General features: G+C 61.5%; 2 protein-coding genes across 2 annotated transcripts; both read left to right on the top strand.

Moving 5' to 3' along the window:
- The first annotated feature begins 762 nt into the window (after positions 1-762).
- LOC140845574 (NUT family member 2G-like) lies at positions 763-10,523 on the top strand. The gene is made up of 9 exons (XM_073220076.1): positions 763-900; positions 2,968-3,662; positions 4,509-4,637; positions 4,986-5,125; positions 5,555-5,850; positions 6,379-6,495; positions 6,821-7,110; positions 9,601-10,181; positions 10,420-10,523. The coding sequence occupies exons 1-9, from the start codon at positions 763-765 to the stop codon at positions 10,521-10,523; spliced, it is 2,490 nt and encodes an 829-aa protein (XP_073076177.1).
- Positions 10,524-11,808: 1,285 nt separating this feature from the next.
- On the top strand, positions 11,809-25,441 carry LOC140845570 (NUT family member 2G-like). The gene is made up of 9 exons (XM_073220073.1): positions 11,809-11,946; positions 14,014-14,708; positions 15,555-15,683; positions 16,032-16,171; positions 16,601-16,896; positions 17,427-17,543; positions 17,869-18,158; positions 20,648-21,228; positions 25,038-25,441. The coding sequence occupies exons 1-9, from the start codon at positions 11,809-11,811 to the stop codon at positions 25,439-25,441; spliced, it is 2,790 nt and encodes a 929-aa protein (XP_073076174.1).
- The last annotated feature ends 663 nt before the right edge of the window (positions 25,442-26,104 follow it).

Here is a 26,104-nt window from a genome sequence, read left to right as displayed (position 1 = left end):
TTTCCAGTCGGTGGTCCTGAGAAGAACAAGCAAATCCTACATGAAAGCCGTGAGGGAGAATCTTGTCCACAATTGGTGGAGGAAGCAAGAGGGAAGCCTGCCTTTCGTGAGTGTCTCAGTACCATGCTTTGCTTCATCATCCCTCTGAATATGAAGTTCCTTGGTGAAAGTCATCTAAGGTTTCCCATGATAAAAACCCAAGTCCTGGGAGATGTCTGCAAGTTGTTCTTTTTTCCATCCCCAGCAGGAGTTCTGTAAAATAAAGCTCACTGTGACTTGCTTGCAAGGCTGTAAATATCTGCAAATATATCAGAACCTAAATGAATTTTCACCAGAAGAGAAAACTGAAAGCATTTGAAAAATAAGAGGAGAATGCACTTGCCTTTGGCCACATAGCACATGTCTGAGAAGATCTGCACAATCAGATGACACTGGTTCCCGGTGGACAGAGATCTGGGCTGCTGGGAAAGAGGCGGGAGGAGGACTCGCCACTGTACTTTCCGCGTTTACAATGGACTGTGAATCATGCGAAGGTCTTACTTGTGTGAGATAGTCCATTAAAACCATTGAAAAGGTAAAAAGCATATTTAGCAGGAGGGTGATGTTCCAAGAAACGCAAAGGAGGAATTTCTGGTGTTGGACGTGGAGGCTGCAGGGCCTTTCTTTGATGGGCTGGGGCTTTCCAGCAACGGGGGCCTGGATGGGGTCTGCAGGGCCTCCACACACAGCCCTGGGGACGCACGGGCAGCTTCCCGAAGCGCGATGGGCACAGTGCCCCGAACAGGCCGCGGCTGCACGGACATCCCCATTTCAAACGCAGGGCTGCCCGTGGCCATGAGTACCTGTGTGCTCATCAGAGCACCTGTTGCCATGGGTTCAGAAAGCCTAGCCTCTGTGGAAGTCAGTGACGGGCAGTAGGAAGCAGTGGGGCCCCGGCCGCAAACTAGGTCGATGGTCACAGAATGAAAGTAGCGGGAACATCAGCTAGGACCTTGGTGCTGTGAGCCCGAAAAACGATTTGTAAGCGGCCAAGAGAGGCACCCACCGAGGGTGTGGCGCTGTCAGCTGGAAGAGCACCTGTGTTCTTGCCCACCTGCCAGAGTGCCCGTGGAATGGCTCCTGCTTCCTCGTGCCCCCAGCCCGCCTGCCCTCTGCCCCTCCCCCACTGCAGAGTGTCTTGGGCCCCTACATTCTAGGCCTGTTTACATTCAAACTTGCCCTGCCTGAGTGGGATCCTGAGCAGTTGGTGGAGGAGCCTGCTCTCTGGTCCTGGACTCGGTTCCCCAGGTGGAACGGCCAAGCAGCTGCGGTCGGATCTCAGCCTGTGGGGATGAGTTCAGGAGGAGGTAAGGCCTGAAGGCTGGGTGGCAGGGTTTCAGGGGCCACCGCCCACCGGTCCCTGGGATTCAAACTTGACTGTTTCCGGGCACAGTGGTTAGACCGTCAAGGGGGGAGAGAGCTCTGGGCCCCAGGGTATCTCACCTGGGAGGTGGGGGCGGGGGGGAATCTGGAAAGCTGAGGAAGCCCTGGGGAGGTGGCTTCTGGAGGTGGGTCAGGTGACACAAGGGAAGCGCCCTAGGCAGGGAGAAGGGACTGCCGCCCCCACGCTGCTGCTTTCTAGAAAGGAGACGCGCCGTGGACCCTGCGTTTGGGGAGGCTGTTGTGGCGGCACGGGGTGGAGGTTCCCGGGAAAGCCCAGCCCTGAGTCACCCTCCTGGGCACAGGGCTGGCCTCACGATGTCCTCCCAAGGGATCTGAACTGCACTTTACCAGACCCCACAGTGCGCTAGGAGAGGTGAGAGACTTGGCCTGAGCCAGAAAATTGTCCAGGGGCCCTATCTGTGGCCAAGTCTTCAGGCACATGTCCTCTCCACGAGCAAGGCCACAGTGTCCCCTGGCTGCCGGAGCCCAGACCTCCCGCCCTCCCTCCAGCCAGAGCTCTTCTCCTCAGGGCAGCGGGCTGTTGTTGGGCTCAACGGGGACAGGGCAGCCGGGTGATGCCAGCAGGATAGGGCTGGGGCTCCTGAGTCATCCTGAATCCTTCTCCCTGTGAGGAGACTCCGTTCTGCAGAGCCACTTCCTTCCTCCTGTCCAGTGTCTCACATACTTGAGCTTTGCGTTTCACCTTTGAGATAAGGCGTTTGCTTGTGTGCGAGTCACTAACGCAGGGATGATAGTGGACATGGAGTATGGTTCCCTGTCCCGTGGGACATCTACACGTGCTGGTTCCTTTCCAAAGTGGAGGGATCCTCCCCTGACTGCCCTCTGCCCTCCATTCCCAGCCCTTCCCCAGGCTCTGCAGCTCGCACTGGTTGTCGAGTGACAGAATTCAGGGCACACGAGACCTCCTCCACTGACCCTCTCCTGGGAATGGAGCTCCTGAGCGGTGGCAGGGACCCTGGCCCATGTTAAGGGTGTGCTGTGGGTGGTTCTGGATGGGTTATGTCAGTCAGGGTCCCGGGGCCTTTCCTGTGCAGAGGGACATTTCAAGTGCGTTGGTGTGCTGTGTCAGGCAAGAAAGAGAGGGATTTATGTGGGCACGGGCACCGCAAAGCAGAGGGGCGTGGGCCCTGGTGTTTTAGACACTGCCGGGTCTCAAGGCCCCAGGTCCCGGACCATACCTGGGGGATGAGTGCCCTGCCGCTCACGGGCTCTGGTCAGGGTCGTCCCCGCAGGTAGGTGTCTGCAAGTCTTGTGTGGAGACAGCCATGAGGCCAGGGCCTGGTGGCACAAACGCAGCACTTGCTGGGAGGTCTCTTCTTGGCAGAGCGGGCCGGGGGCCCGGGTGGGGCAAACATTTCCAGGGGAATGGTCTCAGCTGGTCGGGGCCTGACTGTCCCCTGCGGACAGCTGTGCCCTGCCCGGTTCCACCAGCAGACCGGCCCTTGAGTCCCGGGCACCCTTCCCAGGACAGATTCTCTCAGCACCTCTCCTGTCTTGACAGCGTTTCCGGTGCCGGGCCCGCAGGGAACCGTCAACCTTGGCACCTTCGTGTCGTCTTTCACAGTGCTGCCGTCAGCCCCTCCCGTCCTCGGCCCGCCACACTGGACCCCCTGGCAGCAGCACCCACCGAACCTCCTGGGCCCAGTGTTGCCCCCAGGAAGCACCCTGGTGCTGCCGGCTTTCCCCAGCACGCTGTTGGTGGCAGGACAGGCCAGCTGTGGCCCAGGCTGGCCTGGGGCCGGCAACGTCACTGCGCACGTCTGGCCGGAACAGAGGCCCGTGCAGGCTCCCCAGCCTCAGACCTTTGTCGTGACTCAGGCGCCTCTCCATGGGAGCACTCCTGGGGCCCTCTGTGGGGGTGCTGTGTGTCCTGTGCCCCAGTTCCTGGCGGCCTCGGGAGTGAAGACCATCCTGCCCGCCCCTCCTGCCTGGAGCACCCAGGCTAGCGATGGAGGCTGGTCCCTGCACCGTCCACCTCGAGCTGCAGTGCCAGCTGCCCAGCTGGCCTCCGGCGAGCTCCCAGCGATGGCCAGGCCTCGTCCACCTGGGGCTGCTAGGAACAGCGGCGCGGCCTGCTCGCAGCCCACCGCCTCGCCCGGGAACGCCTGCCACCGCACCAGCATGAACGAAAAGTTCCGGCGCTGGCAGCACTGCACGCGCCTGGCCCGCAGGCACCTGCCCCAGAGTCCCGATGCGGGGGCACTGTCCTGCTTCCTCATGTGAGTGTCGTCCGGCGGGGAAGCCACTGTGTCCAGCCTGGATCAAGGGCCGTGTCGTCCTCGCTCTGACCGGGCTGGTTGTCGGGAGGCGGTCACTTCTGGTGCTGACCTCCTTCAGGCCGCATCTCGCGGGCGGCCCCTGTGAGCCAGCCGGCCTCTGGCCGCAATGCTCACCACAGGCTCGGTGCGGGCTCACAGTGGGGCCCCTGGCCGGCAGGCCCAGGGATGGAGGCTGTGCTCTCCGGGCTCTGTCCCCTTTTAACACGTGGCTGAGGGGATGATGCCTGGGCATCCCTTCAGGGAGGCGGGGGACCCCAGGGCGCAGGAGACAGCTCTCCGCCCAGCTGCCCTCCTGGGTGCAGGGTCCAGGTCGGGACAGGCAGGGGGGACTGGTGCAGGGTGGGGGGGCAGCACACTCGGAGCCCAGAGTAGGGTAGCCCCACCATGGCCGGGCCCCTCCTGACTGGCCACTCCACTGCATTCAGAGGCCTGCAGAGCACGCGCCTTGGGCTGTCCAGGCAGGGTGTCTGACGGCGTGGCCTGTGCTCGCCCATTGGACGCCTGTCGTTCTTAACCGGAAAGGGCCAATTTGAGGAGCAGCCCCGCTCTCCAGGCCACAGTGGGCAGCTGCGGTGTGAGGGCACGGGCGGGCACAGTCCATGGCGGAGGCTTGTGGAGTCAGGTGGTGACCACAGTGGCCGGGAAGGCTGGCCTCTACCGCCAAGACCCTGCCGGTCTCCTCCTGGGCTTAGTCCTCTGTGCTGGGGATACGGGCTCCACAGTGTGAGGTGGGGTGGGCAGGTTCCGGGCTGCAGACGGTGACTGACCCCAGTGGGCGAATTACAGCCCCGTGCTTCGGACCCTGGCCCTCCGGAACCCCACCATGACCCTGGAGGAGGGCCTTCAGCGGGGCGTGCAGGAGTGGCATTGTCTAAGCAAGTCAGAGCGCAGCATCTACTATGAGATGGCGGGAAGGTGAGTCAGGGCCCCGGGCCAAGGGCCGGATGAAGACCTGTTCCCCTCTGGAAGCATGCCCCCCACTTTGGGAGGCTGGCTACTCTTTTCCCCTGCCCCAGAGCCTCACATGGCCAGACCCTGACCGTTTCTGTCTAGACATGAAGGTCTCAGGACATTGAGGGGGGGGGGATTCAGGCACTGGCCCTGGGGCTGTACATGGGTTCGGGTGCCCCAGGCAGCCTGCCTCCCCACCATGGCCAGGGCCATGACACCCCATGCCCTTGTCGTCTGACCTCTCCATTGACTGCTTCCCTGCCTGGGCCCGGGAGGCCTCCTCCTCAGGGGTCCGTGCCTCCCTCGCCCCAGGTTCATGGAGTTCGAGGCCGAGGAGGCGAGGCAATGTCAGAACGCACAGTGGATGAAGGCGGCACAGGGCGTGCCTCCTCCAGCACCCCTCAGGCCTGTTAATCGGGCGCCCTCAGCCCCAGAGCGGGGCCAGAAGCGAGGTATGCCACCGTGTTCCCCCGGAGCCAAAGGCCAGAGGCAGTGGGAGCCTGGGAAGGCCGCGGTACCCAACATGGTCCTTCTCAACCCCTGGGGCATTGGGCAGTGACCTCGAAGCCACCAGTAGCGTGGGGTCTCCCTTGGTCCCGACGGGAAAGGGCCAAGGTTTAGGAAATGGCCACCCCCCTCTGCCCTGATCAGAGACCCACAGGGGGTGCTGGAAGGGGCCGGGGACTGGGAGGAGGGCGGGCCTCCCTCCCCAGCATGAAGCCCTCGGAGGCCCTGTGACCCCTTCCACACCTTGGTTCCTTTCGGAGCAGCGGGCCATGATCCCCTACGGGAATGTCTCCGAGCTCGGTCCTTCCTGAGCACGCTTAGTGCTGGGGAGGTGCGGCCGGGCCACCCACACTCCTTCCCTGCACCCTCCTCAGCACGCATCCGCGAGAAGCCCGGCGCCGCGGCCCAGCCCGCCACCGCCCAGCCACCGCGATGCCGGCGGAGCCCGCACACCAAGGCGCCGCCGGAGATCAACCTCGAGGCCGTGGCAGAGGCCCTGGAGATCATGGAGGGGCTTCTGGGTCCCAGCGGCTCAGCTCAGGGGCTGCCCGGCAGAGAACGTGGGGAGGATAGCTCCAAGCCGCCACAGGGAGAGGAGGGCGTCTATCCAGACCCGGGTCTCCTGACCTACATCAATGAGCTTTGTGCCCAGGGAGACTTTCTCAACAAGGTAGGCTGGCCGTGGCCCGGGTGCTACAGGATTTCGGGGAGCGGCACTCCCACCACCCAGGTTGGGGTGGTGCCCATGTAGCTGGTGTTGTTGTTTCTTATTCCTGAGCTCTGGGGTGTGTGTGTGTGTGTGTGTGTGATGGTGCATGTGCATATGTAGCTGAGTAAACGTGTGTGTGTGTCTGCGTGTTGTACAGGGGTAACACAGGTGAGCCAGGGTTCTGCGGGGTGTTGGTGTGCATGCTTGTGTGTGCGTGTGTGTGCATAGGTACCTGTATATGTACTTGTGTGGCTGTGCATATGTTTGCATGCACGTCTCTTGTGGGGTGTGTGGCATGCACACATATACGTGTGTATATGCTTTGCGTGTGCATGTGTGCCTGTGGTCGGGGACCGTGACCACGTCTTTCCAACACCCCCTTGTTGTGGAGGCTGGGGCTGGTCTCTGCTTTACCCTTGCCCTCCGGGTCCTCTGGGTGCCGAAGGGATTCTCTCCAAGGATGCTCACAGCCTCTTCCTTCTGGGCCAGGCGGACGCAGTGCTGCACCCACGCTTCCTGGCGGAGTTGCCCTGCCCGGAGGCCGAGCTGGATCTCGTGGCCCTCGCTGAGGAGCTGGAGCAGGAGGAAGGACTGTCCTTGGCACAGGTGAGCTGGGAAAGGGAAGGAAACAGGTGAGCCTTTAGAGGGAGGGGCACCCCGGGTGTGCCAGGGCAGGGGACCCCAGGATAGGATTCCTTCCTGACCGTCCCCCTGCGTTGCATGGCAGAAGTGGCAGGGAGGGCCTCTCTGAGGGTGGGGGCCGGGCAGGAGGACGGCAGGGAGAGGATGGGGGGAGCCGAGGAGGAGAGGGAGGACGCAGGCCGGGGCACCAAGCTGGGGGGTGAGGTTGGCAGGAGAGCCGCAGCGGCTGTCGTTGGCGAGGCACCTGCTGCCCTCTCGGGCCGCCTCACGGTGCCCTCCCTTCTCGCAGCTGGAGGAGAAGCGACTCCTGGAACTGAAGCAGGAGGAGGGTGTGCAGGCCCCCCCGAGTCACGGCACACCCCGACTGGACTCAAGGCCTTCTGGGTCTGAGGCCGGCCACGGCCCCCAGCTAGGGGCCAGCGACCAAGCCTGCCCACCAGAGGCTGGTTGCGGGCAGCGCCAGGCGCACAGCCGAGGAGATGCTGGCGTGTCCAGGCCCGAAGCCTTCGCTGCCTCTTCAGGACGCCAGGAGCCCCCTCCCCTGAAGGCTGGCTGGCGGCCCCCTGTCCCCCAGGCTCGGTGCCGCACTTCCCCCAGCCTGGGGCCCAGGCTCGCCGCTGCTCCGGGAGAGACCTGTCCTGCTTGGGAGCCCCTGGGGCCCACGGGCAGGCCCAGTGAGGGCGAGGAGGAGCTCCCCAGCCTGGCCTTCCTCCTGGCCTCTCAGCACACGCTGCCATCCTGGGGACTGCCCCAGAGTCCTACTCCGGGCTCAGACCTCCTCCGCCCTGGAGTACCCCAGGCCCGCTCTCCCCAGAAGCCGGGCCTCAGCCCCGCCGGCCCTCCAGCTGGCAAGGCCAGCAGTCGGGCCCCGTGTGCAGGCCCGGCCCCTGCTGGGAAGACACCCCTGCCAGGGGCCAGCCTCGGGGTCGCTGGGGGACCAGCCTTGGCTCTGGGGCTGGGCCGCCCCTCACAGCCCCAGAAGAGAAGGGGGGACCCTTTCGTCACAGGGAAGGGTAGCAAGCGGCCCTGCAGCCAATAGGGAGGAGCCGGCCCTCCAGGGCAGCTTCGGGCTCCTCCACATCCCAGTCCTGATCCTGGCTGCTGAGGGACAGGGAGGGTGGGGTGGGAGAGGCGGGAGGGCGGGGCCCCTGGGGGTGGCTGGTTGGGGGGTGGGATAAGAGGGTGGTGGGAAAGGTGTGGGGCGGTGAGGGGGGGTCCGCCCATTTGGGCCTTGTACGCAAATGCAAATAAAGGCTGTTTTGTCACAAAATGCTCTGGGTCTCTGCCCCTAGTGGCATCCGGGCTTCTCCATGGGAAGGGACGCCGAAAGCAAGAATGTCCCGGGCTCCGGGACCCAAGGCGATGACGTCCCCATTCCCCCTCCACATTCACGTGCATTCTCCAGATGGCTCCCGAGAGCCCACCGCCCCCATAGCCCCCCCCCGCCCCCCCCCTGCTCTCCGGGAGGCCGCTTTTGGGAGTCCCCAGGACACAGCGTCATCACAGGACCCCAAACGTCTAAGGATGGCAGCTGCTTTGGCCCTGTGCCCTCTGCAGCACCAGCCCACTTTCTGGACAGAGCCTGCAGACAGCCGTTGTCTAGAGGGGGCCCTCCTTTTCTCGCTGAAGCGGGCTGGGGCGCTGGGGGATGCTCAGGCATCAGGGTCTCCTGGGGGGGCTGAGCAGAGAGGAAAGGCATGTCATGAGGGGACAGGCTCCACAACCGACGTAGAAGGCCAATCCTCCGGCCTCGGTGGGCGCATGAAATATGTGGGCTGGTGGGCAGTCCCTCTTTCCTCAGCACAGAGAGGGCATCGGGCTGGGAGGAGAATCGGGGCACTCGGAAAGGAGATTGGGCGGGGGTGGGGGAGGGTACCTTGTCTCTCTGGGGGATTTCTGTGCAGGAGCGTCTCGTCCACTGAGGTAGGAGGCCCCATGTAGCTGTGGCCTGAGAGGCTGGCCTCGGGGCCTTTGCATTTCAACGATGCCCACGGTGCTGTCCCATCGCCTCCCCCCAGGGCTGGACCCTCTGTGAATAGGGTAATTTGGTGCTTTTGTTTAGACACATGACTGCTTTCTATATGTTGACTTTGTATGCTGCAAGTTTGCCGAATTGGCTTATGAGTTCTAAGAGTTTTTGCTGTTGACACTTTAGGGTTTTCTACATGTATGATCATGACATGCATGAGCAGAGATCGTTTTACTTCTTTTCTGATTTGGATGCCTTTTATTTCTTTCTCTCCCCTAACTCCCCTGACTGGGCCTTTCGGGGCTATTGAATAGAAACAGTGAGGGTGGGCACCTTTGCCTTGTGCCTAACGTTAGAAGAAAAGATTTCAGTTTTTCATCAGTGAGCACGTTTGTTGTGGGTTTTTCGTGTATGCCTTTATTGTGTTGAAGTACATTCCTTCTACACCCAATTTGTTGAGAGTTTCTACCGTGCAAGGGGTGCTGAATTTTCTCAAGTCCCATTTCTGCATCGATTGAGATAGCTTATTTTATTCCTTCCTTTTGTTAATTCAGTGTGTCACATTCATTTGGGTGTGTTGAACTGTCCTTATGTCCCAGGAATAAATCTTACTCGATCATTGTGTATGATCCTTTTAATGTGGTGTTGAATTTGATTTGCTACAATTTTGTTGAGGATTTTTCCATGTATGCTTATCAGGGATATTGGCCTGTAATTTTATTGTATTGTATTGTCCTGTCTAGCTTCAGTATCAGGTAATGCCGGTCATCTAAATGAGTTTGTAAGTGCTCCCTCCTATCCAGTTTTTTGGAACCATTTAAGGACTTTTTACATTTCTCTTTAAGTGTTCGGTAGAGTTCACCAGTGAAGCCATGCCATCTTGAACTTTGCTGTTTGGGGAGGTTTTTAAAAATTGATTCACTCTCATTTGCTGTTGGTGTGTTCAGACTTTCTACTTGAGCTTGATTCAGTTTTGGTGGATCACGCTTCTAAGAACTTATCCGTTTCTTCCAGGTCATCCAATTTGTTGGCACATAGCTGTCCATGATCATCTGCTACGAACCCTTCTTTTTCTGAGTCATCAGCCGGGGCCGCTGCAGCTCCGCGCCGAGAGCCCGCGAGCTGCTGGAGGCCGGCAGCCGCCCGCGCGTCCCCGCCCCCAGGCAGCGGCCCCGGCCCCGCCCACCCACCCCCCGCCGCGAGGACGCGGCGGCCACGCCCCCTCCCCGCAGGGCGGGGCTAGCCGCCGCGGACCCCCGACCGGCCGCTCGGCCGTTGGCCCCGCCCCGCGCGCTCGTGCGCAGCCCGAGCGGTCCGCCGCAAGGGACCCTGGGAGCCGTTGGAGCCGCTGGTCCGCGCGCCCGGGGCCCGCTCCCTGGGCGTGTGGCGCGCGTGCGCGCGACGCGCGAGGCGAAGCGGGAGGCCGCGGCTGGCAGGACCCGGCTTCAGGGTCCCGGGGCCTCGGAGCCGGGCCTCCTTTCCGCCGCCTGTGGACTGCGCAGCCCCAGCCCGCACCCTGCGCTCGGCGGCCCGCGCACCGCGGGCTGGCTGCCTCGCAGCCGTCCTGTCTCACAGGCCTCACGGGCAGCGGGCTGCCTCCCTAGGTTCGCGCCCCGCCCCCGAGTCCAGGGGCGGCCCTCCCGAGAGACTGGCGGGAGCTTCCCGCCAGACCTCATGGATAGTAAAAACATTTGCTCTGCCAGTGATCGCCTTAACAAGATGGAAAGACCAGTTACAGACTGGGAGCAAACATTTCCAAAACATACGTCTCACAACGGACTAGTACCTAAAACTTAAAAATAACTCTCAGAGAACACTCCTGGCTCAGAGCTCTAGACCCACCCGGGAACCACTCGGGCTTCTTCCGCGGGCCTGCTGCACTACGTGTCCCCTTCACGGCACCTGCTGAGTGCATGCAGGTTTCCCCCTGAGCACGCCTCCGGGTGGAGGGGTGGCAGGCACACCCTCCTCCGTGAGCATGGCGCCTCTGACCTGGATCCACACGGGCCAAGGGGCCAACTGAAGTTGCATAGCAGGCAGGGTAGGAGTAGCTTCACTCCCCTCCTCTTCCGAGGGAATTTTGCAGCATTGGAGCTGGCAATGAAAAAGACGGGCAGCAGAAGCCACTTTGGGACTTGAGTTTGTAATGCATTCCCAGAAGCTCCACACACCCGTGCGGCCTGTTGCAAGGTGGGTACCGGGTCTCAACCCCGCAGCTTCACCTACCACACTAAAACCTTGTGTGCACACGTGATCTCCCCATTCTGCTGCTCCTCCCTGACTGGGAGGAAGATCCTCTGTCCGCTAAGGCCTGAGACGCACGTCTGGAGATTTTGGTTTGCTCGAAGGACACCCGCCCCTGGCCTTCCTGCAGGAATGGTCAGAAATCAGAGTGCAGAGGACTGTCATCTCCCCCCTTGCATGGCTGGTGTTTCCAAACACATTTGGGCTAACAATTCTATCTGCTTCTGGAGCCTAGGCTTTTTGATGGAGTCATATAAAAAGGGGTGTGGAATTGGGACGAGACAATTTTTCCACAATGCAGTTTTCCAGTCGGTGGTCCTGAGAAGAACAAGCAAATCCTACATGAAAGCCGTGAGGGAGAATCTTGTCCACAATTGGTGGAGGAAGCAAGAGGGAAGCCTGCCTTTCGTGAGTGTCTCAGTACCATGCTTTGCTTCATCATCCCTCTGAATATGAAGTTCCTTGGTGAAAGTCATCTAAGGTTTCCCATGATAAAAACCCAAGTCCTGGGAGATGTCTGCAAGTTGTTCTTTTTTCCATCCCCAGCAGGAGTTCTGTAAAATAAAGCTCACTGTGACTTGCTTGCAAGGCTGTAAATATCTGCAAATATATCAGAACCTAAATGAATTTTCACCAGAAGAGAAAACTGAAAGCATTTGAAAAATAAGAGGAGAATGCACTTGCCTTTGGCCACATAGCACATGTCTGAGAAGATCTGCACAATCAGATGACACTGGTTCCCGGTGGACAGAGATCTGGGCTGCTGGGAAAGAGGCGGGAGGAGGACTCGCCACTGTACTTTCCGCGTTTACAATGGACTGTGAATCATGCGAAGGTCTTACTTGTGTGAGATAGTCCATTAAAACCATTGAAAAGGTAAAAAGCATATTTAGCAGGAGGGTGATGTTCCAAGAAACGCAAAGGAGGAATTTCTGGTGTTGGACGTGGAGGCTGCAGGGCCTTTCTTTGATGGGCTGGGGCTTTCCAGCAACGGGGGCCTGGATGGGGTCTGCAGGGCCTCCACACACAGCCCTGGGGACGCACGGGCAGCTTCCCGAAGCGCGATGGGCACAGTGCCCCGAACAGGCCGCGGCTGCACGGACATCCCCATTTCAAACGCAGGGCTGCCCGTGGCCATGAGTACCTGTGTGCTCATCAGAGCACCTGTTGCCATGGGTTCAGAAAGCCTAGCCTCTGTGGAAGTCAGTGACGGGCAGTAGGAAGCAGTGGGGCCCCGGCCGCAAACTAGGTCGATGGTCACAGAATGAAAGTAGCGGGAACATCAGCTAGGACCTTGGTGCTGTGAGCCCGAAAAACGATTTGTAAGCGGCCAAGAGAGGCACCCACCGAGGGTGTGGCGCTGTCAGCTGGAAGAGCACCTGTGTTCTTGCCCACCTGCCAGAGTGCCCGTGGAATGGCTCCTGCTTCCTCGTGCCCCCAGCCCGCCTGCCCTCTGCCCCTCCCCCACTGCAGAGTGTCTTGGGCCCCTACATTCTAGGCCTGTTTACATTCAAACTTGCCCTGCCTGAGTGGGATCCTGAGCAGTTGGTGGAGGAGCCTGCTCTCTGGTCCTGGACTCGGTTCCCCAGGTGGAACGGCCAAGCAGCTGCGGTCGGATCTCAGCCTGTGGGGATGAGTTCAGGAGGAGGTAAGGCCTGAAGGCTGGGTGGCAGGGTTTCAGGGGCCACCGCCCACCGGTCCCTGGGATTCAAACTTGACTGTTTCCGGGCACAGTGGTTAGACCGTCAAGGGGGGAGAGAGCTCTGGGCCCCAGGGTATCTCACCTGGGAGGTGGGGGCGGGGGGGAATCTGGAAAGCTGAGGAAGCCCTGGGGAGGTGGCTTCTGGAGGTGGGTCAGGTGACACAAGGGAAGCGCCCTAGGCAGGGAGAAGGGACTGCCGCCCCCACGCTGCTGCTTTCTAGAAAGGAGACGCGCCGTGGACCCTGCGTTTGGGGAGGCTGTTGTGGCGGCACGGGGTGGAGGTTCCCGGGAAAGCCCAGCCCTGAGTCACCCTCCTGGGCACAGGGCTGGCCTCACGATGTCCTCCCAAGGGATCTGAACTGCACTTTACCAGACCCCACAGTGCGCTAGGAGAGGTGAGAGACTTGGCCTGAGCCAGAAAATTGTCCAGGGGCCCTATCTGTGGCCAAGTCTTCAGGCACATGTCCTCTCCACGAGCAAGGCCACAGTGTCCCCTGGCTGCCGGAGCCCAGACCTCCCGCCCTCCCTCCAGCCAGAGCTCTTCTCCTCAGGGCAGCGGGCTGTTGTTGGGCTCAACGGGGACAGGGCAGCCGGGTGATGCCAGCAGGATAGGGCTGGGGCTCCTGAGTCATCCTGAATCCTTCTCCCTGTGAGGAGACTCCGTTCTGCAGAGCCACTTCCTTCCTCCTGTCCAGTGTCTCACATACTTGAGCTTTGCGTTTCACCTTTGAGATAAGGCGTTTGCTTGTGTGCGAGTCACTAACGCAGGGATGATAGTGGACATGGAGTATGGTTCCCTGTCCCGTGGGACATCTACACGTGCTGGTTCCTTTCCAAAGTGGAGGGATCCTCCCCTGACTGCCCTCTGCCCTCCATTCCCAGCCCTTCCCCAGGCTCTGCAGCTCGCACTGGTTGTCGAGTGACAGAATTCAGGGCACACGAGACCTCCTCCACTGACCCTCTCCTGGGAATGGAGCTCCTGAGCGGTGGCAGGGACCCTGGCCCATGTTAAGGGTGTGCTGTGGGTGGTTCTGGATGGGTTATGTCAGTCAGGGTCCCGGGGCCTTTCCTGTGCAGAGGGACATTTCAAGTGCGTTGGTGTGCTGTGTCAGGCAAGAAAGAGAGGGATTTATGTGGGCACGGGCACCGCAAAGCAGAGGGGCGTGGGCCCTGGTGTTTTAGACACTGCCGGGTCTCAAGGCCCCAGGTCCCGGACCATACCTGGGGGATGAGTGCCCTGCCGCTCACGGGCTCTGGTCAGGGTCGTCCCCGCAGGTAGGTGTCTGCAAGTCTTGTGTGGAGACAGCCATGAGGCCAGGGCCTGGTGGCACAAACGCAGCACTTGCTGGGAGGTCTCTTCTTGGCAGAGCGGGCCGGGGGCCCGGGTGGGGCAAACATTTCCAGGGGAATGGTCTCAGCTGGTCGGGGCCTGACTGTCCCCTGCGGACAGCTGTGCCCTGCCCGGTTCCACCAGCAGACCGGCCCTTGAGTCCCGGGCACCCTTCCCAGGACAGATTCTCTCAGCACCTCTCCTGTCTTGACAGCGTTTCCGGTGCCGGGCCCGCAGGGAACCGTCAACCTTGGCACCTTCGTGTCGTCTTTCACAGTGCTGCCGTCAGCCCCTCCCGTCCTCGGCCCGCCACACTGGACCCCCTGGCAGCAGCACCCACCGAACCTCCTGGGCCCAGTGTTGCCCCCAGGAAGCACCCTGGTGCTGCCGGCTTTCCCCAGCACGCTGTTGGTGGCAGGACAGGCCAGCTGTGGCCCAGGCTGGCCTGGGGCCGGCAACGTCACTGCGCACGTCTGGCCGGAACAGAGGCCCGTGCAGGCTCCCCAGCCTCAGACCTTTGTCGTGACTCAGGCGCCTCTCCATGGGAGCACTCCTGGGGCCCTCTGTGGGGGTGCTGTGTGTCCTGTGCCCCAGTTCCTGGCGGCCTCGGGAGTGAAGACCATCCTGCCCGCCCCTCCTGCCTGGAGCACCCAGGCTAGCGATGGAGGCTGGTCCCTGCACCGTCCACCTCGAGCTGCAGTGCCAGCTGCCCAGCTGGCCTCCGGCGAGCTCCCAGCGATGGCCAGGCCTCGTCCACCTGGGGCTGCTAGGAACAGCGGCGCGGCCTGCTCGCAGCCCACCGCCTCGCCCGGGAACGCCTGCCACCGCACCAGCATGAACGAAAAGTTCCGGCGCTGGCAGCACTGCACGCGCCTGGCCCGCAGGCACCTGCCCCAGAGTCCCGATGCGGGGGCACTGTCCTGCTTCCTCATGTGAGTGTCGTCCGGCGGGGAAGCCACTGTGTCCAGCCTGGATCAAGGGCCGTGTCGTCCTCGCTCTGACCGGGCTGGTTGTCGGGAGGCGGTCACTTCTGGTGCTGACCTCCTTCAGGCCGCATCTCGCGGGCGGCCCCTGTGAGCCAGCCGGCCTCTGGCCGCAATGCTCACCACAGGCTCGGTGCGGGCTCACAGTGGGGCCCCTGGCCGGCAGGCCCAGGGATGGAGGCTGTGCTCTCCGGGCTCTGTCCCCTTTTAACACGTGGCTGAGGGGATGATGCCTGGGCATCCCTTCAGGGAGGCGGGGGACCCCAGGGCGCAGGAGACAGCTCTCCGCCCAGCTGCCCTCCTGGGTGCAGGGTCCAGGTCGGGACAGGCAGGGGGGACTGGTGCAGGGTGGGGGGGCAGCACACTCGGAGCCCAGAGTAGGGTAGCCCCACCATGGCCGGGCCCCTCCTGACTGGCCACTCCACTGCATTCAGAGGCCTGCAGAGCACGCGCCTTGGGCTGTCCAGGCAGGGTGTCTGACGGCGTGGCCTGTGCTCGCCCATTGGACGCCTGTCGTTCTTAACCGGAAAGGGCCAATTTGAGGAGCAGCCCCGCTCTCCAGGCCACAGTGGGCAGCTGCGGTGTGAGGGCACGGGCGGGCACAGTCCATGGCGGAGGCTTGTGGAGTCAGGTGGTGACCACAGTGGCCGGGAAGGCTGGCCTCTACCGCCAAGACCCTGCCGGTCTCCTCCTGGGCTTAGTCCTCTGTGCTGGGGATACGGGCTCCACAGTGTGAGGTGGGGTGGGCAGGTTCCGGGCTGCAGACGGTGACTGACCCCAGTGGGCGAATTACAGCCCCGTGCTTCGGACCCTGGCCCTCCGGAACCCCACCATGACCCTGGAGGAGGGCCTTCAGCGGGGCGTGCAGGAGTGGCATTGTCTAAGCAAGTCAGAGCGCAGCATCTACTATGAGATGGCGGGAAGGTGAGTCAGGGCCCCGGGCCAAGGGCCGGATGAAGACCTGTTCCCCTCTGGAAGCATGCCCCCCACTTTGGGAGGCTGGCTACTCTTTTCCCCTGCCCCAGAGCCTCACATGGCCAGACCCTGACCGTTTCTGTCTAGACATGAAGGTCTCAGGACATTGAGGGGGGGGGGATTCAGGCACTGGCCCTGGGGCTGTACATGGGTTCGGGTGCCCCAGGCAGCCTGCCTCCCCACCATGGCCAGGGCCATGACACCCCATGCCCTTGTCGTCTGACCTCTCCATTGACTGCTTCCCTGCCTGGGCCCGGGAGGCCTCCTCCTCAGGGGTCCGTGCCTCCCTCGCCCCAGGTTCATGGAGTTCGAGGCCGAGGAGGCGAGGCAATGTCAGAACGCACAGTGGATGAAGGCGGCACAGGGCGTGCCTCCTCCAGCACCCCTCAGGCCTGTTAATCGGGCGCCCTCAGCCCCAGAGCGGGGCCAGAAGCGAGGTATGCCACCGTGTTCCCCCGGAGCCAAAGGCCAGAGGCAGTGGGAGCCTGGGAAGGCCGCGGTACCCAACATGGTCCTTCTCAACCCCTGGGGCATTGGGCAGTGACCTCGAAGCCACCAGTAGCGTGGGGTCTCCCTTGGTCCCGACGGGAAAGGGCCAAGGTTTAGGAAATGGCCACCCCCCTCTGCCCTGATCAGAGACCCACAGGGGGTGCTGGAAGGGGCCGGGGACTGGGAGGAGGGCGGGCCTCCCTCCCCAGCATGAAGCCCTCGGAGGCCCTGTGACCCCTTCCACACCTTGGTTCCTTTCGGAGCAGCGGGCCATGATCCCCTACGGGAATGTCTCCGAGCTCGGTCCTTCCTGAGCACGCTTAGTGCTGGGGAGGTGCGGCCGGGCCACCCACACTCCTTCCCTGCACCCTCCTCAGCACGCATCCGCGAGAAGCCCGGCGCCGCGGCCCAGCCCGCCACCGCCCAGCCACCGCGATGCCGGCGGAGCCCGCACACCAAGGCGCCGCCGGAGATCAACCTCGAGGCCGTGGCAGAGGCCCTGGAGATCATGGAGGGGCTTCTGGGTCCCAGCGGCTCAGCTCAGGGGCTGCCCGGCAGAGAACGTGGGGAGGATAGCTCCAAGCCGCCACAGGGAGAGGAGGGCGTCTATCCAGACCCGGGTCTCCTGACCTACATCAATGAGCTTTGTGCCCAGGGAGACTTTCTCAACAAGGTAGGCTGGCCGTGGCCCGGGTGCTACAGGATTTCGGGGAGCGGCACTCCCACCACCCAGGTTGGGGTGGTGCCCATGTAGCTGGTGTTGTTGTTTCTTATTCCTGAGCTCTGGGGTGTGTGTGTGTGTGTGTGTGTGTGATGGTGCATGTGCATATGTAGCTGAGTAAACGTGTGTGTGTGTCTGCGTGTTGTACAGGGGTAACACAGGTGAGCCAGGGTTCTGCGGGGTGTTGGTGTGCATGCTTGTGTGTGCGTGTGTGTGCATAGGTACCTGTATATGTACTTGTGTGGCTGTGCATATGTTTGCATGCACGTCTCTTGTGGGGTGTGTGGCATGCACACATATACGTGTGTATATGCTTTGCGTGTGCATGTGTGCCTGTGGTCGGGGACCGTGACCACGTCTTTCCAACACCCCCTTGTTGTGGAGGCTGGGGCTGGTCTCTGCTTTACCCTTGCCCTCCGGGTCCTCTGGGTGCCGAAGGGATTCTCTCCAAGGATGCTCACAGCCTCTTCCTTCTGGGCCAGGCGGACGCAGTGCTGCACCCACGCTTCCTGGCGGAGTTGCCCTGCCCGGAGGCCGAGCTGGATCTCGTGGCCCTCGCTGAGGAGCTGGAGCAGGAGGAAGGACTGTCCTTGGCACAGGTGAGCTGGGAAAGGGAAGGAAACAGGTGAGCCTTTAGAGGGAGGGGCACCCCGGGTGTGCCAGGGCAGGGGACCCCAGGATAGGATTCCTTCCTGACCGTCCCCCTGCGTTGCATGGCAGAAGTGGCAGGGAGGGCCTCTCTGAGGGTGGGGGCCGGGCAGGAGGACGGCAGGGAGAGGATGGGGGGAGCCGAGGAGGAGAGGGAGGACGCAGGCCGGGGCACCAAGCTGGGGGGTGAGGTTGGCAGGAGAGCCGCAGCGGCTGTCGTTGGCGAGGCACCTGCTGCCCTCTCGGGCCGCCTCACGGTGCCCTCCCTTCTCGCAGCTGGAGGAGAAGCGACTCCTGGAACTGAAGCAGGAGGAGGGTGTGCAGGCCCCCCCGAGTCACGGCACACCCCGACTGGACTCAAGGCCTTCTGGGTCTGAGGCCGGCCACGGCCCCCAGCTAGGGGCCAGCGACCAAGCCTGCCCACCAGAGGCTGGTTGCGGGCAGCGCCAGGCGCACAGCCGAGGAGATGCTGGCGTGTCCAGGCCCGAAGCCTTCGCTGCCTCTTCAGGACGCCAGGAGCCCCCTCCCCTGAAGGCTGGCTGGCGGCCCCCTGTCCCCCAGGCTCGGTGCCGCACTTCCCCCAGCCTGGGGCCCAGGCTCGCCGCTGCTCCGGGAGAGACCTGTCCTGCTTGGGAGCCCCTGGGGCCCACGGGCAGGCCCAGTGAGGGCGAGGAGGAGCTCCCCAGCCTGGCCTTCCTCCTGGCCTCTCAGCACACGCTGCCATCCTGGGGACTGCCCCAGAGTCCTACTCCGGGCTCAGACCTCCTCCGCCCTGGAGTACCCCAGGCCCGCTCTCCCCAGAAGCCGGGCCTCAGCCCCGCCGGCCCTCCAGCTGGCAAGGCCAGCAGTCGGGCCCCGTGTGCAGGCCCGGCCCCTGCTGGGAAGACACCCCTGCCAGGGGCCAGCCTCGGGGTCGCTGGGGGACCAGCCTTGGCTCTGGGGCTGGGCCGCCCCTCACAGCCCCAGAAGAGAAGGGGGGACCCTTTCGTCACAGGGAAGGGTAGCAAGCGGCCCTGCAGCCAATAGGGAGGAGCCGGCCCTCCAGGGCAGCTTCGGGCTCCTCCACATCCCAGTCCTGATCCTGGCTGCTGAGGGACAGGGAGGGTGGGGTGGGAGAGGCGGGAGGGCGGGGCCCCTGGGGGTGGCTGGTTGGGGGGTGGGATAAGAGGGTGGTGGGAAAGGTGTGGGGCGGTGAGGGGGGGTCCGCCCATTTGGGCCTTGTACGCAAATGCAAATAAAGGCTGTTTTGTCACAAAATGCTCTGGGTCTCTGCCCCTAGTGGCATCCGGGCTTCTCCATGGGAAGGGACGCCGAAAGCAAGAATGTCCCGGGCTCCGGGACCCAAGGCGATGACGTCCCCATTCCCCCTCCACATTCACGTGCATTCTCCAGATGGCTCCCGAGAGCCCACCGCCCCCATAGCCCCCCCCGCCCCCCCCCTGCTCTCCGGGAGGCCGCTTTTGGGAGTCCCCAGGACACAGCGTCATCACAGGACCCCAAACGTCTAAGGATGGCAGCTGCTTTGGCCCTGTGCCCTCTGCAGCACCAGCCCACTTTCTGGACAGAGCCTGCAGACAGCCGTTGTCTAGAGGGGGCCCTCCTTTTCTCGCTGAAGCGGGCTGGGGCGCTGGGGGATGCTCAGGCATCAGGGTCTCCTGGGGGGGCTGAGCAGAGAGGAAAGGCATGTCATGAGGGGACAGGCTCCACAACCGACGTAGAAGGCCAATCCTCCGGCCTCGGTGGGCGCATGAAATATGTGGGCTGGTGGGCAGTCCCTCTTTCCTCAGCACAGAGAGGGCATCGGGCTGGGAGGAGAATCGGGGCACTCGGAAAGGAGATTGGGCGGGGGTGGGGGAGGGTACCTTGTCTCTCTGGGGGATTTCTGTGCAGGAGCGTCTCGTCCACTGAGGTAGGAGGCCCCATGTAGCTGTGGCCTGAGAGGCTGGCCTCGGGGCCTTTGCATTTCAACGATGCCCACGGTGCTGTCCCATCGCCTCCCCCCAGGGCTGGACCCTCTGTGAATAGGGTAATTTGGTGCTTTTGTTTAGACACATGACTGCTTTCTATATGTTGACTTTGTATGCTGCAAGTTTGCCGAATTGGCTTATGAGTTCTAAGAGTTTTTGCTGTTGACACTTTAGGGTTTTCTACATGTATGATCATGACATGCATGAGCAGAGATCGTTTTACTTCTTTTCTGATTTGGATGCCTTTTATTTCTTTCTCTCCCCTAACTCCCCTGACTGGGCCTTTCGGGGCTATTGAATAGAAACAGTGAGGGTGGGCACCTTTGCCTTGTGCCTAACGTTAGAAGAAAAGATTTCAGTTTTTCATCAGTGAGCACGTTTGTTGTGGGTTTTTCGTGTATGCCTTTATTGTGTTGAAGTACATTCCTTCTACACCCAATTTGTTGAGAGTTTCTACCGTGCAAGGGGTGCTGAATTTTCTCAAGTCCCATTTCTGCATCGATTGAGATAGCTTATTTTATTCCTTCCTTTTGTTAATTCAGTGTGTCACATTCATTTGGGTGTGTTGAACTGTCCTTATGTCCCAGGAATAAATCTTACTCGATCATTGTGTATGATCCTTTTAATGTGGTGTTGAATTTGATTTGCTACAATTTTGTTGAGGATTTTTCCATGTATGCTTATCAGGGATATTGGCCTGTAATTTTATTGTATTGTATTGTCCTGTCTAGCTTCAGTATCAGGTAATGCCGGTCATCTAAATGAGTTTGTAAGTGCTCCCTCCTATCCAGTTTTTTGGAACCATTTAAGGACTTTTTACATTTCTCTTTAAGTGTTCGGTAGAGTTCACCAGTGAAGCCATGCCATCTTGAACTTTGCTGTTTGGGGAGGTTTTTAAAAATTGATTCACTCTCATTTGCTGTTGGTGTGTTCAGACTTTCTACTTGAGCTTGATTCAGTTTTGGTGGATCACGCTTCTAAGAACTTATCCGTTTCTTCCAGGTCATCCAATTTGTTGGCACATAGCTGTCCATGATCATCTGCTACGAACCCTTCTTTTTCTGAGTCATCAGCCGGGGCCGCTGCAGCTCCGCGCCGAGAGCCCGCGAGCTGCTGGAGGCCGGCAGCCGCCCGCGCGTCCCCGCCCCCAGGCAGCGGCCCCGGCCCCGCCCACCCACCCCCCGCCGCGAGGACGCGGCGGCCACGCCCCCTCCCCGCAGGGCGGGGCTAGCCGCCGCGGACCCCCGACCGGCCGCTCGGCCGTTGGCCCCGCCCCGCGCGCTCGTGCGCAGCCCGAGCGGTCCGCCGCAAGGGACCCTGGGAGCCGTTGGAGCCGCTGGTCCGCGCGCCCGGGGCCCGCTCCCTGGGCGTGTGGCGCGCGTGCGCGCGACGCGCGAGGCGAAGCGGGAGGCCGCGGCTGGCAGGACCCGGCTTCAGGGTCCCGGGGCCTCGGAGCCGGGCCTCCTTTCCGCCGCCTGTGGACTGCGCAGCCCCAGCCCGCACCCTGCGCTCGGCGGCCCGCGCACCGCGGGCTGGCTGCCTCGCAGCCGTCCTGTCTCACAGGCCTCACGGGCAGCGGGCTGCCTCCCTAGGTTCGCGCCCCGCCCCCGAGTCCAGGGGCGGCCCTCCCGAGAGACTGGCGGGAGCTTCCCGCCAGACCTCATGGATAGTAAAAACATTTGCTCTGCCAGTGATCGCCTTAACAAGATGGAAAGACCAGTTACAGACTGGGAGCAAACATTTCCAAAACATACGTCTCACAACGGACTAGTACCTAAAACTTAAAAATAACTCTCAGAGAACACTCCTGGCTCAGAGCTCTAGACCCACCCGGGAACCACTCGGGCTTCTTCCGCGGGCCTGCTGCACTACGTGTCCCCTTCACGGCACCTGCTGAGTGCATGCAGGTTTCCCCCTGAGCACGCCTCCGGGTGGAGGGGTGGCAGGCACACCCTCCTCCGTGAGCATGGCGCCTCTGACCTGGATCCACACGGGCCAAGGGGCCAACTGAAGTTGCATAGCAGGCAGGGTAGGAGTAGCTTCACTCCCCTCCTCTTCCGAGGGAATTTTGCAGCATTGGAGCTGGCAATGAAAAAGACGGGCAGCAGAAGCCACTTTGGGACTTGAGTTTGTAATGCATTCCCAGAAGCTCCACACACCCGTGCGGCCTGTTGCAAGGTGGGTACCGGGTCTCAACCCCGCAGCTTCACCTACCACACTAAAACCTTGTGTGCACACGTGATCTCCCCATTCTGCTGCTCCTCCCTGACTGGGAGGAAGATCCTCTGTCCGCTAAGGCCTGAGACGCACGTCTGGAGATTTTGGTTTGCTCGAAGGACACCCGCCCCTGGCCTTCCTGCAGGAATGGTCAGAAATCAGAGTGCAGAGGACTGTCATCTCCCCCCTTGCATGGCTGGTGTTTCCAAACACATTTGGGCTAACAATTCTATCTGCTTCTGGAGCCTAGGCTTTTTGATGGAGTCATATAAAAAGGGGTGTGGAATTGGGACGAGACAATTTTTCCACAATGCAGTTTTCCAGTCGGTGGTCCTGAGAAGAACAAGCAAATCCTACATGAAAGCCGTGAGGGAGAATCTTGTCCACAATTGGTGGAGGAAGCAAGAGGGAAGCCTGCCTTTCGTGAGTGTCTCAGTACCATGCTTTGCTTCATCATCCCTCTGAATATGAAGTTCCTTGGTGAAAGTCATCTAAGGTTTCCCATGATAAAAACCCAAGTCCTGGGAGATGTCTGCAAGTTGTTCTTTTTTCCATCCCCAGCAGGAGTTCTGTAAAATAAAGCTCACTGTGACTTGCTTGCAAGGCTGTAAATATCTGCAAATATATCAGAACCTAAATGAATTTTCACCAGAAGAGAAAACTGAAAGCATTTGAAAAATAAGAGGAGAATGCACTTGCCTTTGGCCACATAGCACATGTCTGAGAAGATCTGCACAATCAGATGACACTGGTTCCCGGTGGACAGAGATCTGGGCTGCTGGGAAAGAGGCGGGAGGAGGACTCGCCACTGTACTTTCCGCGTTTACAATGGACTGTGAATCATGCGAAGGTCTTACTTGTGTGAGATAGTCCATTAAAACCATTGAAAAGGTAAAAAGCATATTTAGCAGGAGGGTGATGTTCCAAGAAACGCAAAGGAGGAATTTCTGGTGTTGGACGTGGAGGCTGCAGGGCCTTTCTTTGATGGGCTGGGGCTTTCCAGCAACGGGGGCCTGGATGGGGTCTGCAGGGCCTCCACACACAGCCCTGGGGACGCACGGGCAGCTTCCCGAAGCGCGATGGGCACAGTGCCCCGAACAGGCCGCGGCTGCACGGACATCCCCATTTCAAACGCAGGGCTGCCCGTGGCCATGAGTACCTGTGTGCTCATCAGAGCACCTGTTGCCATGGGTTCAGAAAGCCTAGCCTCTGTGGAAGTCAGTGACGGGCAGTAGGAAGCAGTGGGGCCCCGGCCGCAAACTAGGTCGATGGTCACAGAATGAAAGTAGCGGGAACATCAGCTAGGACCTTGGTGCTGTGAGCCCGAAAAACGATTTGTAAGCGGCCAAGAGAGGCACCCACCGAGGGTGTGGCGCTGTCAGCTGGAAGAGCACCTGTGTTCTTGCCCACCTGCCAGAGTGCCCGTGGAATGGCTCCTGCTTCCTCGTGCCCCCAGCCCGCCTGCCCTCTGCCCCTCCCCCACTGCAGAGTGTCTTGGGCCCCTACATTCTAGGCCTGTTTACATTCAAACTTGCCCTGCCTGAGTGGGATCCTGAGCAGTTGGTGGAGGAGCCTGCTCTCTGGTCCTGGACTCGGTTCCCCAGGTGGAACGGCCAAGCAGCTGCGGTCGGATCTCAGCCTGTGGGGATGAGTTCAGGAGGAGGTAAGGCCTGAAGGCTGGGTGGCAGGGTTTCAGGGGCCACCGCCCACCGGTCCCTGGGATTCAAACTTGACTGTTTCCGGGCACAGTGGTTAGACCGTCAAGGGGGGAGAGAGCTCTGGGCCCCAGGGTATCTCACCTGGGAGGTGGGGGCGGGGGGGAATCTGGAAAGCTGAGGAAGCCCTGGGGAGGTGGCTTCTGGAGGTGGGTCAGGTGACACAAGGGAAGCGCCCTAGGCAGGGAGAAGGGACTGCCGCCCCCACGCTGCTGCTTTCTAGAAAGGAGACGCGCCGTGGACCCTGCGTTTGGGGAGGCTGTTGTGGCGGCACGGGGTGGAGGTTCCCGGGAAAGCCCAGCCCTGAGTCACCCTCCTGGGCACAGGGCTGGCCTCACGATGTCCTCCCAAGGGATCTGAACTGCACTTTACCAGACCCCACAGTGCGCTAGGAGAGGTGAGAGACTTGGCCTGAGCCAGAAAATTGTCCAGGGGCCCTATCTGTGGCCAAGTCTTCAGGCACATGTCCTCTCCACGAGCAAGGCCACAGTGTCCCCTGGCTGCCGGAGCCCAGACCTCCCGCCCTCCCTCCAGCCAGAGCTCTTCTCCTCAGGGCAGCGGGCTGTTGTTGGGCTCAACGGGGACAGGGCAGCCGGGTGATGCCAGCAGGATAGGGCTGGGGCTCCTGAGTCATCCTGAATCCTTCTCCCTGTGAGGAGACTCCGTTCTGCAGAGCCACTTCCTTCCTCCTGTCCAGTGTCTCACATACTTGAGCTTTGCGTTTCACCTTTGAGATAAGGCGTTTGCTTGTGTGCGAGTCACTAACGCAGGGATGATAGTGGACATGGAGTATGGTTCCCTGTCCCGTGGGACATCTACACGTGCTGGTTCCTTTCCAAAGTGGAGGGATCCTCCCCTGACTGCCCTCTGCCCTCCATTCCCAGCCCTTCCCCAGGCTCTGCAGCTCGCACTGGTTGTCGAGTGACAGAATTCAGGGCACACGAGACCTCCTCCACTGACCCTCTCCTGGGAATGGAGCTCCTGAGCGGTGGCAGGGACCCTGGCCCATGTTAAGGGTGTGCTGTGGGTGGTTCTGGATGGGTTATGTCAGTCAGGGTCCCGGGGCCTTTCCTGTGCAGAGGGACATTTCAAGTGCGTTGGTGTGCTGTGTCAGGCAAGAAAGAGAGGGATTTATGTGGGCACGGGCACCGCAAAGCAGAGGGGCGTGGGCCCTGGTGTTTTAGACACTGCCGGGTCTCAAGGCCCCAGGTCCCGGACCATACCTGGGGGATGAGTGCCCTGCCGCTCACGGGCTCTGGTCAGGGTCGTCCCCGCAGGTAGGTGTCTGCAAGTCTTGTGTGGAGACAGCCATGAGGCCAGGGCCTGGTGGCACAAACGCAGCACTTGCTGGGAGGTCTCTTCTTGGCAGAGCGGGCCGGGGGCCCGGGTGGGGCAAACATTTCCAGGGGAATGGTCTCAGCTGGTCGGGGCCTGACTGTCCCCTGCGGACAGCTGTGCCCTGCCCGGTTCCACCAGCAGACCGGCCCTTGAGTCCCGGGCACCCTTCCCAGGACAGATTCTCTCAGCACCTCTCCTGTCTTGACAGCGTTTCCGGTGCCGGGCCCGCAGGGAACCGTCAACCTTGGCACCTTCGTGTCGTCTTTCACAGTGCTGCCGTCAGCCCCTCCCGTCCTCGGCCCGCCACACTGGACCCCCTGGCAGCAGCACCCACCGAACCTCCTGGGCCCAGTGTTGCCCCCAGGAAGCACCCTGGTGCTGCCGGCTTTCCCCAGCACGCCGTTGGTGGCAGGACAGGCCAGCTGTGGCCCAGGGTGGCCTGGGGCCGGCAACGTCACTGCGCACGTCTGGCCGGAACAGAGGCCCGTGCAGGCTCCCCAGCCTCAGACCTTTGTCGTGACTCAGGCGCCTCTCCATGGGAGCACTCCTGGGGCCCTCTGTGGGGGTGCTGTGTGTCCTGTGCCCCAGTTCCTGGCGGGCCCTCGGGAGTGACGACCATCCTGCCCGCCCCCTCCTGCATGGAGCACCCAGGCTAGCGATGGAGGCTGGTCCCCTGCACCGTCCACCTCGAGCTGCAGTGCCAGCTGCCCAGCTGGCCTCCGGCGAGCTCCCAGCGATGGCCAGGCCCTCGTCCACCTGGGGCTGCTAGGAACAGCGGCGCGGCCTGCTCGCAGCCCACCGCCTCGCCCGGGAACGCCTGCCACCGCACCAGCATGAACGAAAAGTTCCGGCGCTGGCAGCACTGCACGCGCCTGGCCCGCAGGCACCTGCCCCAGAGTCCCGATGCGGGGGCACTGTCCTGCTTCCTCATGTGAGTGTCGTCCGGCGGGGAAGCCACTGTGTCCAGCCTGGATCAAGGGCCGTGTCGTCCTCGCTCTGACCGGGCTGGTTGTCGGGAGGCGGTCACTTCTGGTGCTGACCTCCTTCAGGCCGCATCTCGCGGGCGGCCCCTGTGAGCCAGCCGGCCTCTGGCCGCAATGCTCACCACAGGCTCGCTGCGGGCTCACAGTGGCGCCCCTGGCCGGCAGGCCCAGGGTTGGAGGCTGTGCTCTCCGGGCTCTGTCCCCTTTTAACACGTGGCTGAGGGGATGATGCCTGGGCATCCCTTCAGGGAGGCGGGGGACGCCAGGGCGCAGGAGACAGCTCTCTGCCCAG

The sequence above is a fragment of the Manis javanica genome, chromosome 2 (assembly GCF_040802235.1).
Source record: "Manis javanica isolate MJ-LG chromosome 2, MJ_LKY, whole genome shotgun sequence".
Lineage (NCBI taxonomy): Eukaryota > Metazoa > Chordata > Mammalia > Pholidota > Manidae > Manis > Manis javanica.
The sequence above is the reverse complement of the archived record's forward strand: the minus strand, read 5'-3'. Positions and strand labels throughout refer to the sequence as shown.